We start from the raw sequence: 15,963 nt of genomic DNA, 5'->3' as shown, positions 1-15,963 counted from the left end.
AAAAAATCTGAAAAAAATACTTTTATGCCTATTTTTGGACAGAGAACGAGATAGGACCCCGCCCCCTCGACATTTAAATACTTTTGCGAAAATGACCGTATCTACCCGGACGTGTACAAATCCACACAGGCCGAATGGGAGCTGATGCGCGGCGTTTCGGCGGGACCTAGTGGCAGCAGCAGGAAGCCGAAATGTTCCTTGAACAACGTGATGATGTCGGGCCCTGCGCTTGAAATGCACTGTTTACGGCTAGTCACAGAGCACGGGCTGTCGTTTGAAGTCCTCGACTACCAAGCCTTCAAGGACATCATTGCGCCAATGCTAGACGCAATGCCGAAGAGAGAAAGGTATGGATCACTGTTACATTGAAAGTCTATGCGGGGCGTAGTGGCGCGGTGAGGCGTTGGGGAGGGTTGAATGTACTGATGATTACTTGCATACCGGGATTTAGTATCTAAACTTGCCTACCTGTCAGGCTGTTTTCCTACGGCTGACAAGTGCGGATAGGGTATTTCAATGGAGCGCTGCCCGGAACTAAGAAGAACAAACGCGGATACAGAGAGCGGTGGTGGGGGCGAGCGCGCGGAGGAGCGGAGGGCGGGCGGGGAGGCTCCCCTCCACCCGCCGTGTGGCCGCTCCCCCGCGTGCCCGCCCCCACCACCGCTCTCTGTATCCGCTTTTGTTCTTCTTAGTTCCGGGCAGCGCTCCATTGAAATTCCCTATTGGCCTCGTTCCTAACCCCCCCCCCTCTAAATCGCCGCATGGTCGTGGGGCGGGGTGGAAGGGCACCGTGGACGGGGTATGTGTGGTCGGGGGCTGGTGGGGCAGTCTGTTGAAAACCAAGTCTCGTTAAAACCGAAGCGAAACAAATCTCATGTTTTTGTTTTGTTTTGTTTTGTTTAACCTGAGGTTTTCTTATTTTCCAGACCAACTATCAGTGCCGCTGTCACTCCTACCAAAATTAGTGGGCTGGCAGCGCGGGTGCGGCAGAAGATGGCCGCTGAGATGGAGGGGCGGTTGATGTCAATGCAAATCGACGGCTGTAGCAAACGTCACCGCCACTTCATAGGCGTGAATGTGCAGTACATCAAGGAGGGCAAGACAGTGGTGCGAACCTTGGCTGTGGAGGAGCTGCACGTCCGCTCCTCGGCGGAAAACCTGAAGTCGGTGCTGCAGCAAATCCTGCGCAAGTTCGATGTGCCTCCCAAGAACATCATGAGTGTGACTTCGGACAATGGGGCAAATTATCTGTTAGCTGGAAAACTGCTCCACCTGGACGACGATTCTGTGGAGGACATTGAGGACTTGGACGACGCCGCCGACGCGGAAGATCCCGGGTGGCTAGACGTGGACCTTGGCACGGAAGACGAGGGCGTCCAGAGTGTCCGCTGTGCAGCCCACACCCTCCAGCTGGCTGTGGCTGAAGGTTTGGGGAGTGTGCCTGAAGTCAAACCGATCATCACTGCTGTGAGGGAACTCGCACACTTTCTCCGAACCCCGACCAACGCCAGAAAACTAAAAGCTGCAAAGAAGCCCCTACCCCAGCTCGACGTCGTCACAAGGTGGGGTTCAACATATACCATGTTGAAGAGTGTGGCCAACCTTCAACATTTTCTCCAGGCAGTGATGGATGTCAGCAGCAAGGAGAGGACGCAGTACATCCTCACCGATGAGCAGTGGGACAAGGTTCAAGACCTTCTCGACGATCTCTTCCCCGTCTACACCGCCACCATCAAGCTGCAGGCGAGGGACTTGACTCTCGGCCAGCTGCTGGCCATATGGACAGAGGCTGTGATTACGTTGAAGGATCGTCGATCTGCCCTCTCCAAAGCCATCCTGCAGGCGATGGAATCGAAATCTAAAGCTGCTATGTACAAGGACAGGGCAAGAGGAGAGAAACTGTCGTCGCTCTTCGACTACCCTGCCTTTAACGCCGCTGTCTTCGCCGACCCCCGCTTCTTCTCAATGCTGTCACCGGATCAGACGGAGCAGGGCAAGCAATATCTGGTTGACTTGTGGCAGAAGTTGCAAGCTAGGCGGGGAGTCGAGGTTGCGTCTGAAGTCAACAACGAATCAGGGGAAAACGAGGGCCCCGGTCCTGACGAAGATAACGCCTTTGCCACCTTCTTGGCAAAGAAGAACCGAGAGCGTGAGGCCGCCAAGTCCAGTACAAGTCGCAGCGGTACCAGAAGCAGGCGAAGTCGCGCCGGAGGCGCGGGCGGCACGGGCGGTCAAGTAGAGGTGCCATCAGGACGAGCCAAGGTACGCGCGATGATAGAGGAGTACGACCTCACCAAACCCCTCCCTCTCAAGTCGGACGTGCTAAAGTTCTGGGAAAGCAAGAAGTTGATTTGGCCGGAACTATATGAGGTGGCAATGATTGTATTGGCCATCCCAGCAACTCAAGTGTCTGTTGAAAGACTGTTTTCTGCTCTGAGATCCATTTTACGTCCGCAGCGCTTTGCGTTGTCCAGCACCAATGTAGACGACATAGTCTTTCTGCATGCGAATGCCGACCTCGTCCGGGAAGTGGCTCAAGAGTATCTCTCAGAAAAAACCGTGGGGGAAAGCGAAGAAGAGCAGGAAGATCAGGATATGATGTGAGTTTTCAGTTTCATAGTTAATTGATTGTCATTGTTTTCTTTTGTTTGTGACGTTTTTTGGATAGTGTAATGTGTAAAGAATGTTACTATATGTCAAAGTATCATGATAAACTGTGTTCCTTTTTCTTTTTGTACTTATCTTTTGTAAGTTGTATAATTTGTGATATCTTGTGTAAGTTTAAGTTAACTTCACTTTCTTGTGCGTTTGCTGTTATGTGAGAAGACAAATCAGTGTTTTTCTGTATAATTATTTTTGTATATTTTTGTTTTTTCTGTGTATATTTCTTACGTTAGCTTGACTAAATATGATGTGAGACATTTGTATCTCCTTTCTTTGTGAATTTTGAAAGTGCGGATTGGAAAATAAATAATGTCGTGCCTTCAAACTGCGATATTTTGATCGACTCTCCCAAAATTAAGAAATATTTTGTCCTGCCGACCAATGCATTTTTATGGCTCATTCCGGTCAGGGAAGTCATGGAAAAGTTAGGGGAATTTGATTTAGGTCCTGCAAAAATTTCGAGAGTAAATGCTGCAAATGCAACAATTACCTTAATTTTTCGTTAAGTTTTTACTGCATTTAATGTAAAATTACCTCCAGTTATAGAGAGAGAAAAAAAAAGGCCAGTGAAAACCGCAATATCATTGTCTGGAAGTCATGGAAAAGTTGGGTATAATGACGATCTATATGGTAACCCTGATTTTGTCCCGTTCAAGAGATTACACAGCAGCGCTGCGGGTCTGTCTACCCCAGGGGGCTATGGCGCCTAATGGCTGGAGAGAGTAGGCAGTCCCGCAACACAGCCCTAGTCTGCTGGACAAGCGGTTTATTAAGGGAAGGAGGTAAGCCGCGCTTTGTATACCCCTGCCCACCATTGCCCGGGAAGTACACCGGTCAGTGCGGCAGGTGCCCCGTGTAGCGTGCAGGCGCGAATCCATAGATGGAAAGGGGGGCTAATCGGAAGCTTTATGCATCGGGCCAGGCAAACTCTGCCATTAGTACTGCCTCGATATTGACTGAGGAATCGGGACCGGACTTCAGCTTAGAGAGAGCGGCCCGAAAGTTAGCCACATGTTGCGAGTCTATTGTGACGACGCGGGCCCGGGCACCAGCCGGTTGTAAATGCCACAAAATTTCAGCTTAGATCGGGGCAATTCTGTAGTTTGTCTGCCCCCCCCCCACTCCCTCACCGCTGTTCTCAGATCCGTCCGCGTCCCCTCCCCTTCACCAACGCTAGGGGCTCTGTGGCCTGTTCGAGGGGTTTGTCTCTGAGAGCTATTAGTTAAAGTTATATCGGTTCTAACCGTTAACTTTCAGTTAAAGTTATAACGGTTCTAACCGTTAACTTTCAGTTAAAGTTATAACGGTTCTAACCGTTTACTTTCAGTTAAAGTTATAACGGTAACGAATAACGAACCCTATCCATGTTAAACGTTATACCCTTAACTAATGATATACGTTACAGGCATAACCGGTTTTACGATAGCGTATTCTGTTCTGATACGTTAAATAACGCAACAAATAAAATTAACTTTAATTTTGTTACACTCACTAACTAACGTATGTTTGCGTTATGATAAGTTTTGGAGCCCTGTTTGAGACATAGATATAGTGCATTGAGGCAGGGCGGGCTGGCCGCGGCTTTCCTATAGCCAGGCCTGTTGTGTATGTTGGCACGACTGCGTGTCATTCAATTGTTATTGCCTGATTGTCTATATAAACCTGACACACTCCTGAATAAAGGTTCTTCTGTTATCGGCAAACCAGTTGTCCAGTTCTCTCAAACTCCTCTCCTATCCGCCTTCAGACATCTTTAACAAGTCGCTCCACCGGCCCACGGGCTCAAGCCGTTCCTAGTACGACCATCTTAGTACAAGATACAACAAGGCCGGGCGCCCGTCCCAGCAAGCGCGTATACTAGGCCGCATACACGGGTGCGAGCGCGTTGCCTATTCGCACGGGGCCGTAGGCTACCGCCGCATGGCTACCGGCGATAGGCAAACCCTCGCGCAATCGTGCATGCGGGCTAGAGTACGCGCTCGCTGGGACAGGGGCACAGCCATGTCGCCCACCACATGTAGAGAGATAGTAGTGTGTATTTCTACGCCCGTTCCGGGCCCTTTCCACCGCCACAATCGGATGGATTCCCCGTAATTACAGGGGAATGACATCGGGCGCAGCGGGCAGAGGGCGACACTGCTTCGGCCTGGTGCTTCCCTCGCGCGGGTGGAGGGGTCGAGACTATCGGGCCCTGCGGTCGTTCGCGGCGGGGCCCACCGGGGCCCATACCACACCTTCGGCATCGGCAGCTCCGCCGCCCGCCGCCGCAGTATGGCCTGCTTTTAGACCGATGGCAACAAAAGCTGCGCTGATGAAATGTCATCATCACCCAAATGGGGGAGGAGGACGCTTATCATCGGGTCCGCGCACAGGTCGCAGACTGTCGAAAGGCAAATGACATCATCACCAGCTGTTTTCGACCGACCCACTGAGAGCTTTGCGCAGCTCAAGGATGTTGTCCGGTCCGGGCGTCCGCGTCGCCGTTGGCTCTCGGGCTCGGGTATATGACCACAATAATGCATTACATCTACATGGTGGGGATGACGCACGGCTGGGGAGGCGTGTCGTCACGAGCCTCCAACTTCAGCCACCGACAGCCACTATTTTATTTCCCTCCCATTCATTGTACCAACACCATAGACATAACGCATTCTTGATCTAGACCGCCAGCGCCAGCTCATTTTGTGTCAGTAAAATTTTACGAGCTCATGAGACTAAACGCGCGCCGGGCGGGGAAAGTCACTGAAAAATGAAAATTGCACCGGCGCCGTTGATACAATATTTTCGATTTGACCTCTATACCTCGATTTGAGTGACAAAATCACGTTTTTCGAGCAGCGTCGAAGTAGATTGGACGTCTAATCGACTTCCATTTCTGGCTGGGAAAAGTCAACTCGAAGGGGAGAACGTTGTTTTGGGGCTGGCTTGGTCGTCTATAGATCAGAAATGTCTAGATCAGAAATGTCTATGACCAGGCGACAGAGGCCGAGGTAGAGGCTCGTCCTCGGGACGGGCTGTATATCTGTCTGGGCCTTCCCCCTTGTCTAGCCGGCCTGGGCCTCACCCTCTACCCTCCATGTGAGCGAGACCTTGACGAGCATCGCCTTTTTCAAGGTTCAGGCCACTGTGTAATGTTGCTGCTGTTGTTTGTCACTGAATGCCGGGGACCGCCACGGGGAGGGGGAGGGAGGGCCGCGGAGAGGAAGGGGGAGGGGGGACCGCGGGGGGGCACCGCGGGGCACAAGTGGAAAGACTCGCTCCGCCGGGCCGCCGGCCGGCCGGCGCTGCTGCGCTAGGAAACTCGTGCGTCCTTCTCACTCGCTCCCATAAGGAGACGACTCGCGAGCGACGGAGAGGAGACGGTGCTGGCGACACGTCCGGCGTAGCGACAAGTGGGGGAAGGAGGGGCCTGGCTTGTGGCTGGCATGATGATACGCCCGAATCCAACGGGCCAGTCGTCGTCCGCTGTTTAGCGCCGCATCACTTCAGTCAATCGCGCGCCCCAAACCCAAGAGCCTCACGATGGCCGAGAAAAAAGTTATAAATTTTGGGGCGGGGCCGGCCAAGCTTCCCGAAGAGGTACGCACGTTACGTTGGCTGAGGCTGAGAGACAGAGCGAAAAGCTATACCAATTGAGTCACTGAGATGAATAGGGGGGGGGGGGGGGGGGGGGGGGGGGGGGGGGGGGAGTCCGGAAGGGAGGGTGGAATGACCTGTCATGTACCAACAGTGATGAGTGTCGGTTAGTGAAAAATTTGTGATTGGACTGTTTTTATTAGGTAATGTTGGAGGTACAGAAGAACTTGGTCCACTATGGTAACTCTGGGATAAGTGTGATGGAGATGAGCCACCGAAGCGCAGACTACAGTAACATCAATGACCAGGCACAACAGTCCATCCGAGACTTATTGTAAATACTACAAATAACTATTACTATCATAGTAAAACAAATGTTTAAGAAAGTATTACGTAACTTGTTTTGTTTTCCTACAGGAATGTACCCCAAAATTACAAGATAATTTTCCTTCAGGGAGGAGGCACAGGACTTTTTGCTGCAGTTGCATTAAACCTCATGGGGCGCACTGGTTCAGCAGATTATTTAGTTACTGGTACGAGTTTGATGTCTTGCTCATAAATAATGTCTGGACAATTGATTCAAACATGCATTTAAAGCGAAAATAATTTCAAAAAATGTTGTATCAAGAAAAATGTACTTGCAATTCCTAATGAGTTAACTTTTTACCATTCTAGGATCATGGTCAGCAAAAGCAGCTAAAGAGGCAGCTAAGTATGGCAAAGTTAATCTCGTCTTTCCTAAAGTAGACAAATATACAGAGATTCCCCCAGCGTCAACATGGAAGTTCAGCTCAGATGCCTCCTATGTATACTACTGTGATAATGAAACAGTACATGGTAAGCAAGAAAAAATAAAAACATTGAAAAATGTTAATACTTAAAATTCCTTTAACATTTTGAAAATGTGTTTACAGGCATTGAGTTTCCTGAAATTCCTGACACCAAAGGAGTGCCTCTTGTTGCTGATATGTCTTCAAATTTCTTATCAAGGAAATTTGACATTACTAAGGTGTGTAAAATACCTAAGATGTAGTTTGTTGTTAAAAAATATAGGAGTACAGTAGATAACATTTGGTAGCAATAAATTTGTGTTTTTAGTTTGGAGTTGTATTTGCTGGAGCACAGAAGAATGTTGGACCAGCAGGAGTTACTGTGGTTATTGTACGTGAAGATCTCCTGGGATCACCTCTTCCTGTCTGCCCTATTATTCTTGACTTTACAATCAATGCAAAGGATAATTCCCTTCATAATACTCCACCCTGTTTTGCGTGAGTACCTCAACTAGTAGGAAGTGAAAAGTGGCTGATAGTCATGAAGAGGGTTTATAATATCTCTAATATTTCCAGAATTTATGTTATGTCAAGAGTCTTTGAATGGATAAAGAGAAAAGGTGGTGTAAGTGCTATGGAGAGTGCTGCCCAAAAGAAGAGTAAACTTCTCTATGATTTCATTGATTCATCAAATGGATTTTACACAAGTACAGTTAAGCCTGCATATCGCAGCCACATGAACGCACCTTTCCGAATTGGAGGAAATGGAGCTGGTGACGAAACTCTTGAGGCAGCTTTCTTAAAGGGGGCTGCTGCTAATGGCATGATTCAACTTAAAGGACACAGGTATAGTCAATCAATTAATACTATAGATTATTAAATATTTCACCAATGTAGGTGTGGTAAAATGAGGTGTTTTTTTCCTGTGTTTTGTTTGAAAAGCATGTGTATGCTAATCCTATAAATGATCTTGACCAACAGATTAGTGGGTGGCATTCGTGCATCCATCTACAACGCTGTCACTCTGGAAGAAACTGAAACGCTCATCAAATACATGAAAACTTTCCTTGAGCAGAACAAAAAATGAGTCAGGATGCTTATAAATGGCTACATTTGAAAAATGAGCTGCGTCCAAAAATAGCGAAGCAGCTGCAACAGGCTCACTTTTTACATTCCCTTAAAATTAAGACTGTTACTTTGGTGCCATAACTCTACAATAACATTACTAGAAATGACGTTTTATTTTGACCTAAAACTGTGCAATTCATTAAAGAAATAAACTACTTTAATCAGACAGGGTCTTTCAAATTCTTCTGTTACTAGCAAACTTACAAATGAATCACAGGACAGCAACCAGATTAACAAACTCAACCAATGTTAAATTATATATTTCATTATCACAAAGCTTCAACAAAGCACCTTTCATAATTTCAATTGCTTAAAGAACATGTCTAGAAAAAATCTCATCTAGACTGTTTTCTATTTGGCGATTTGTTCCCCGCAGGCCCTCAACAACTTTTGAAGCCCAAATGAAATATTGTTTGACTCTTTCTTGAGACCATCCTTCTGGAGTGGCTTTTTCTAGATCCCTGAGATTGTACAATTTATCAGCCAATTTTACCAACTTGGCTTCCTTACTTGATGTAGGAGCATGAACAATCTGAAATAAAAACATAATTGAAATATATTTTTGTGGTGTTCTAAGAGGCAGTTAAAAGCTAGCAGGACATCCAGACTGCTTGTATGTTCAGATGTATTTAGGAAAGCCAAAGATTCTTAAAATGTACCTGGAGACGCTTGCGTTCATCATAAGGCAAAGATTTGTCATCAGTGACTTCCGCCACAATGTTGGCCACATTACTTCCAAATTCCTTTTTAATTTCATCCAGAGTGGTATCAGTGTCTTCCACAGTGTCGTGAAGGATAGCTGCCATAATCACGGCTGGATCCCTGACACTTCCTTCGTCAGTTAGAATATATGCAACACCTTAACAAACAACAGAGGGTGTCTCAACTGTTACAATACATTATGTGTATGAAGACAAAAGAAACCGAAAGTCAGAAACGTAATGGAATACACACCTAAAATATAATAATAAGGGAGAACTTCATCATTAATACAACAGAAACGACGGTAATAGATAAATTCTTGACGCAAAAAGCAATATTTACCCAGAGCAAAGACAATATTGTTGGGGCCGATACAATAAAAATATCCCAGGAAGATAGCCATAACCTATAGAGAAATACGTATTCTCACCGATAGGATGATTGATGTACGGTGTCTTCTCCGGGTCTTTCCTTCTTTGACCTGAGTGCTTAACTGCGGCAAAGTTTGCACATTTCAAAAGTATTCCCAACACATCCAAGCTGTCACTCATGTTGAAATCTAAGAGCTACGTGAAACAGTAAACAAACAGTCCTGGAAGTCGGACTGTGGTCAACCGCGTGATTGGCTGGGACTGAAATGGCCGGCCTTTCCATCATAAGCCGTTAGCGTTTGTTTTGAGAAGGCTACGAAAACATTGCCGTTGGCGTTCTCCAAGCGGGAATATTTCTGCGATTGCCTGTTCGAAATGACACAATGTTAGTGAGTTTTCTGTGATTTGGTGTTGTTGACAAACATTTTATGTTTGGTAAACAGTTCTAGTTTAGCCTGAAATACACTTCACATTTTTATTCTAGTTGCTGATGTGCCGTAAACCTGCACCTGTTGCTAACCAGTTAGAGACTCTTGCCTCTTAATATCATATTTATTTGAAAATGACAGTATACTTTCAAAATCAAAACTAGTATCAATATTTGATATTTTTTCTGATGATTTGCTCTTATACAAGCGGTAGAACCACTACATGAGTGCACTCCTCGATCAGTTGTAAACCAACCTCTATGTGTCAATAATGCATTTATAGTAAAAGCGTAATGGTGGTATTTGACGATATATCTCTCTGCTTCTAGAATTACTTCTGTTCTGGCTATGGACCCAGGCGTAAGTCTGTTTTCTGGGGAGCCGGAGCCGCTTCACATTAATGACAACTCCCAGAATCAACGAGAAGAAGAGGAGGAAGCTTTAGAAGATCAGAGACGTCGAGATCAGGAGGTATTAAATTCTGAATTCAGAGTAGCCAATATATTCTGACCCAACCTGTATTTAAATATATCTTACTTATACTTTTGTTACATTTTTACAGCTGAAGAAGCTTTTGACAGATGCATTCGATGATTTGATGGACGATGAAGATGATGACGATCAAAGCACTGTGAGTAGCCTGCAACAAAACAGCTTTCGAGGTAAGAACTTGTGAATATTTACTATTTCTGTTTCCCAACTGTGCAAGTTATGTCGCAGTCCAACTCAATACCATATTTTTAAATTTTGATGAAATCCATTTTGAATTTTCAGGTTATTCTCTTTCTAATACAGGTAGCTCAGGCTCAAACCACCAGTCACCCCATTACGCAGGGCATGATAACCATGGCCAGCAACATTCGTCTGCTTCTCCAGCACAACCAGAGGCAGTAAGCTAGCATTGTTATTTAAAATTATTTCTGGAGTTGCAGTGCTTTTCTCAAATACTGTAATTTTTTGCAGTTTAAAAATGGGACACACAGAAGTCCTATTACCACTCAACCATTATATGATAATAACATGGAGAGCTTTGCAACCAACCAAGATGTATCACAATTTGAATCTGACTTAATTAACAAGAATTCCCATATTGGCTATTCTAATGGTGTTGCAAATATTATGCATTTGAATTCTAAACAAAATGCAGATCATTTTGGTTACTTGTCATCAATACCTCAGGCTGATTTCACCACCAATGAAAGCCTATATGCCAGCAATGGGTATGCTAGCAATGGGCATCCTACCAATGGGCATGTTAGCAATGGACATGTTAGTGACCTGCATGCCCACAATGGTTATACTTTTAATGGAAGTCATCCCAATGAAGATATATATCGTCAAACAGGTAAACTTGACTTGACATCCCTTACATAGACTGTCATTGTATATTGAACTAATACTTCATCCTTGCTTGTTATTGTAAAGACCTGCACAGCCAAGATCAGTTAATGGTCTTGTATGCCACTCGAATGCAAGAGATATCCCATTTAAATAAAGAATTAGATTCTCTACGCTATGAACGAGATACTGAGGTTGAACAATTGAAGAGAAAATTACTCCTTGTTGAAGCTGAGAAACAGGGTGCATTCTTATCACACAAGGAGGCACAAAATTTGTTGAGTGATTATCAAACACAGATTTCACAACTACGCCAAGATGTTGAGGATCTTCGGCTAAAGAATTTAGCTCTTGAAAAATCTAGAGAGGAGGTAAGTGCTGAAAAAATTCTTTCTTTACATCAAAGTCTTTTTAAAAAATTACAGTTACAACTTAAATTTAATTTGTAATTTGTCACTTTTCAGATAACAAGGGAAAGGGACGTTGCCAAAACCTCAGCTGCTGACCTCATACAAAAAGTTTCTATTCTTGAACGCAATGGCAAAGGCTTAACATCAGAAAAACATATTGAATCATTCTTAAAAACTTTACAACAGCAGCATGATACTAAAGTTAGAGAGCTTCAGACACAACTTGAAAGTTTGACACATAAATTTTCTCAAAAGGTATAGAATTTAGGGTCTATTATTACTTTCAAAAAAATCTATTGCTTTTAACATTTGTGTATTTTATGTGAGTTCCTTGTATTTTGTAGGATCATGAATGTTGCATTTTAGAGCGTAAACTCAGAGATGCTCAAAGAGCTCAAGAAGCTCTTATCACTGAGAAAGGGAAAGTGGTGAATGAGCTTAACAAGGAGCTGGAAGATGCGCAAAAGAAAGTACTTGAGTACACAACCTCCGTGAATAGTCAAGAGACTGCCCAATTAAAAATGGAACTAGATCAAGTTAAAGCTGAGTGCAAGGCACTTGAACGCAAACTTTCTGAAACATCTGTATGTTTAAACACATTATTGTAAAAAATACTTCAATAGTTTTAAGTATTAAAGCCTGAACTTTTTTTTCAGAGTAAGTTGGAATCTGCTGAAAAAGATCTCAGACAATATGAGGCTGTTTCTAAAATGGGTCTCTTACACAATGGAGATTCAAGCTTTGACACCGATTCAATTACTAATTTAGGAATTAGCCGGAGACACAGCCTTGGAGGGCGAACTGATACTATGGACACAAATCGAGACACTTCTAGAAAGTCAAAATCTCAAAGAGAACGAGATGATCTAAACATGCAACTCAGAGATGAACTTCAAAGAGCCTTACAGGTAAATTTTGTTAATTACAGTGCTGTAACTGTTTTTCATATATGAAGTATTAGTGATGGTGGAAACTTAATAATTGTGGCTAATTGTATCTGTAAAAGGGTCAAAGGTCTAAAAGGGAAGAGATAAGAAGACTTCAAGGAGAACTTGCCCAACGTGATCAAAAGATTAAAACCATGAAGGAGCAAGAAAAGGTTTACTATGAGGAATCTAAAAATTTCAAGGTACATATTTCCTTTCTCTATCTGTTTTGGGGTCTTCAGTTTCAGTTATTTTTTCATCCCTGACTTTGTTTTCCTATCTATCTCTATCTTTTCAGAAAAACCTAACTGCTGTCTTAGACCGGCTGAAACGGCAGGAAGATGAAGCTAAAGCCCTCCGAGGTAAAAGTGATGAAGCTGGTGATCTTCAGAGCCAGATATTCAAACTCAAAAAAGAAAAGGAAGCTGTTGACAGAGATTTAAAAGATTGCAGAGTTAAGGTAAGTTTTATTCGTTAATTTTTGGCAATTTCTTGTTAAATGTTCATGGAAATAATTCAGTACCCGTTAATGATTCAACTTAGCTGGAACGTATGAAATCTGAAAATGATAGTCTTCGAGAAGAACTGGCTGATATGGAGTTAGAACTTGAACAAGCCAAAGTAAGACAAGTTGATCAAACTGCTGCTGAATTCCTAGCATTCCATGATGAATCTCTTGCACGCTTACGTCAGGATAGCAGCCGCCAACTGGAAGCTCAAGTAGTTGATTATAGGTGCGTTTTTTTCTGAAAACTGTTATGTTTTTGTCTTGGAAATACTGAGTTTTGTCATGAAATGGTCTCTGTACGCATCCCCTCTTTGTAGAGTTCGTATGGAGCAGGCACAGAAAGAGTGTGAAGAAATCAAAAGACTTTACATTGAGGTGTGCTCAGCAAAAAGAGCTTTGCTGACTGGACTTCAAGAGGAGCAAGCTCAAGTTAAAAAACTCACATCAGATATAGACGATATGAAGGAATCGCAGCAATCTCTTGAGGAATTACATAGACAAGAGCGAGATTTAAACAGACGCTTGCGTGGTTTGTGTTTTCATGTGTTATGTAATAATTCAATTGTGATTCCTTTCCTCAAGCAAACATTGTTTATTAAAATGAATCCACTTATTTGCAGATGAATTAGAAAAAGAGAAGTCTAGCATCTCTACATTGAAGGATGAAAGAGAAAGGCAATTAGAAGAACTTGTTAATCAAAGACTTGCTAATCTTCGCAAGGAGCATGAAAGCAATTTGCATGAAATGCAGAAAGGTGCAGTAAAATAATATTTTACCAACATAAATACTGGCCTTCCACTACCTGTGTTTTTTTTGTTTTTTTTCTATTTTGGTTTACTTTTTTTCCTGCAGCAAAAACTGAAGCTGTTTTGCAAAGTGAGATATTACAAAAACGTGTTGATACCTTGGAAAAGGACAGTCAAAAGTTACAAGAGGTGATTGAAAAAATACTTGTAGTAACCATACCATTGTTTGATTGTCTTTCTATGTGATAATATGTATTCAGAGTAAGTCAAATTAATAATGTGTTCGTTACTTACAGCTGGAAACTGAATGTATTGAACTACGAAAGCAGGCAATTGAAGCTCCTAAAAGACAGCAGGCTGAAGTTGAACGCATTAGTAGAGAACTTAAACAGTCAAGAGAAAGAGTGATTCAATTGGAGAAAAGCCTTCGTACTGAGTTTCAATCTCAAATGGGTGCTATGGTTGCAGAAAGAGATTCGATTCAAGCTCAATTAAAGCAAAAGGTTCAGTACTAATCAATTGTATTGTTTCAGAAGGAGCAAGAAGTGTGGGTAAATCTGATCACTGAACTCTTTTTCTTGCTTTCATTATAGGATGCACAGCTGGAAGAATACTTGCAAGCTCTCAGTAGAATCCGCCCATCTACTAGGGAAATAGGTGTAAACACAGAAAATGGTAAATCGGGTTATAACTTTTAATCAGGTGTATTGAGATTTGATTATTTTTAGTTTTTACTATCTGTCCAATTTATTTTTAGCAAGTACTCTGGAAGCCCTCCGAAAACAGTTTGATGAGAGGATATCAGAACTTAGTACTCAATTCAAAGCAAATGAGGAGCAGAGAATCATGGCATTGCGTGCTGAACACAAGGTTGATAAAACTAAGCATTCTTACATACCATCCACCTGTCCATTTTCTTTAAAAAGTACGTGTTTGACTTTTAGGTCGATTTGGCATCAGCAGAAGAACATGTGAAGGAAGAAACAGTGAAATACTTTGCCGAAGAGATATCTAAAATGGAGGACAAACATCGGTCTGAACTAGGCAGTTTTGCTAAAAGATTAGTTGACATGGAATCCACATTTTCAAAACACCTTTCAGCATTGAAAAATGCTTTGCTACAAAAGTCTCAAGAGGTTTTTATTTCATATATTTTACTTTCAATCAAAAACTCACAAAATATACTGAAAGTAATTATATAACTATTTCTTTTATCTACCTTTGCTATTTCTTTTAACCATTCCAGGTAGATGATCTGAACAAGAAGCTCCAAAAGATGCCAGAAAGAGGAATTTCTCTCAACGGAAACAAAGGGCCAGAGGATTCTGTTCAACTGCGATTACATGTAGAACAACTTAAAGAGCAAATTGAAAGTGATAGAAACAATATGACTGAGGCTCTGTCTCGCTGGGCAAATGAGGTATCATTTCAAATAATATTTGTAATCTACCATGTAGTTTTCTGAAAATTCCAATTTCTCAATCAATAACACATTAAAACTTGAATTACAGGTAAAAGAATTACAAAGTAGAGAATCTCTGCTTGAAAATAAAATTGAAGAGTTGAAGTCAAAATACAAACATGCAAGGAAAGCTGCGGTACATTACAAGAAACAATCAGAAGAAAAGGAAAAGCATCTGAATAATGAGTTGACCCGTCTTCAAGCTGCCTACAGCAGTATTCTTGGCCAAGTTCAGGATAGGTTTGCTGGTATTGTTAGTGGAAAGGAACAGGAGGTTGTTGAACAGCTTAAACGTATTGAGACTTATTATGAAGGACAGATAAAAGATTTAGAATGTAAACTAAAGAATGGTGCCACATTATCTTGATGAAATTCTGGAAGGAATCTATTTTAATTTTCTGTTGGACTTTTTCCTTATGAATTGATAACATTTTAACTTTTATTCTACTGTATAGATTAATGATTGTGTTGTCTCTCTGACACACTTCAAGTACTAGAGAAACTGATATTATTTATTATTGGACTGTGCTCAATTTACTAGTGGTTGTGTTTTATCTGGACATATTGTTCCATTTGAATTAGCAGCCACCGTGTCGGTGCCAAATTTAGTTACCCTTATTAATTACTTATTTTTTGGTACTTTGGAACCTTTTGCAAGGAAGGAATTCTGTAACTTGCCAAATATTCCTTGCAGGAGGTACCAAAGAACCAAATATGTAGATTTAGTATTCATAACATATTTTTTTAAATGAATAGTGATCAGATGTTAAGTCGATTTTGTAGTGCAAGATTTCTATTGGTTTTATGTAATCTCAGTATTCATTAATGTTTTATGGATGCACTACCTATTGCGACCTCATGTTTGGTGTGTACATCTTAATAAATTAATTGATATAACATCAAACCGCAGTGTTTTTTGTTATTGTCCCCCCC

The 15,963-nt window shown here is 42.7% G+C and overlaps 3 protein-coding genes across 5 annotated transcripts; 2 read left to right on the top strand and 1 right to left on the bottom strand.

Moving 5' to 3' along the window:
* The first annotated feature begins 6,076 nt into the window (after nucleotides 1-6,076).
* LOC113205340 (probable phosphoserine aminotransferase) lies at nucleotides 6,077-8,302 on the top strand. Its single transcript, XM_052269623.1, has 8 exons — nucleotides 6,077-6,243; nucleotides 6,444-6,574; nucleotides 6,658-6,773; nucleotides 6,916-7,077; nucleotides 7,155-7,249; nucleotides 7,339-7,508; nucleotides 7,587-7,856; nucleotides 7,992-8,302. Exons 1-8 carry the CDS (start codon nucleotides 6,187-6,189, stop codon nucleotides 8,095-8,097), a joined length of 1,107 nt encoding a protein of 368 aa, XP_052125583.1. The 5' UTR covers nucleotides 6,077-6,186; the 3' UTR covers nucleotides 8,098-8,302.
* Nucleotides 8,303-8,382: 80 nt separating this feature from the next.
* On the bottom strand, nucleotides 8,383-9,480 carry LOC113205341 (guanosine-3',5'-bis(diphosphate) 3'-pyrophosphohydrolase MESH1). The gene is made up of 3 exons (XM_026420927.2): nucleotides 9,271-9,480; nucleotides 8,798-8,997; nucleotides 8,383-8,670 (listed from the first exon to the last, which is right to left on the bottom strand). The coding sequence occupies exons 1-3, from the start codon at nucleotides 9,389-9,391 to the stop codon at nucleotides 8,449-8,451; spliced, it is 543 nt and encodes a 180-aa protein (XP_026276712.1). The 5' UTR covers nucleotides 9,392-9,480; the 3' UTR covers nucleotides 8,383-8,448.
* Nucleotides 9,473-15,934, top strand: LOC113205335 (trichohyalin). Of its 3 annotated transcripts, none has more exons than XM_052269618.1 (21): nucleotides 9,473-9,600; nucleotides 9,969-10,110; nucleotides 10,202-10,301; nucleotides 10,414-10,529; nucleotides 10,603-10,984; nucleotides 11,065-11,348; nucleotides 11,442-11,642; nucleotides 11,732-11,971; nucleotides 12,044-12,295; nucleotides 12,394-12,516; nucleotides 12,612-12,773; nucleotides 12,857-13,047; nucleotides 13,139-13,350; nucleotides 13,442-13,576; nucleotides 13,675-13,757; nucleotides 13,865-14,071; nucleotides 14,162-14,243; nucleotides 14,326-14,438; nucleotides 14,513-14,704; nucleotides 14,815-14,988; nucleotides 15,080-15,934. In XM_052269618.1, the coding sequence occupies exons 2-21, from the start codon at nucleotides 9,988-9,990 to the stop codon at nucleotides 15,395-15,397; spliced, it is 3,690 nt and encodes a 1,229-aa protein (XP_052125578.1). In that variant the 5' UTR covers nucleotides 9,473-9,600; nucleotides 9,969-9,987; the 3' UTR covers nucleotides 15,398-15,934. The 3 variants fall into 3 exon arrangements, with proteins under 3 accessions (XP_052125578.1, XP_026276704.1, XP_026276703.1); XM_026420919.2 differs by having other exon boundaries at nucleotides 9,505-9,596; XM_026420918.2 differs by lacking the exon at nucleotides 9,473-9,600 and adding an exon at nucleotides 9,720-9,885.
* The last annotated feature ends 29 nt before the right edge of the window (nucleotides 15,935-15,963 follow it).

The sequence above is a fragment of the Frankliniella occidentalis genome, unplaced genomic scaffold, assembly GCF_000697945.3.
Source record: "Frankliniella occidentalis isolate FOCC.00 unplaced genomic scaffold, Focc_3.1 Scaffold97, whole genome shotgun sequence".
Lineage (NCBI taxonomy): Eukaryota > Metazoa > Arthropoda > Insecta > Thysanoptera > Thripidae > Frankliniella > Frankliniella occidentalis.
The sequence above is the reverse complement of the archived record's forward strand: the minus strand, read 5'-3'. Positions and strand labels throughout refer to the sequence as shown.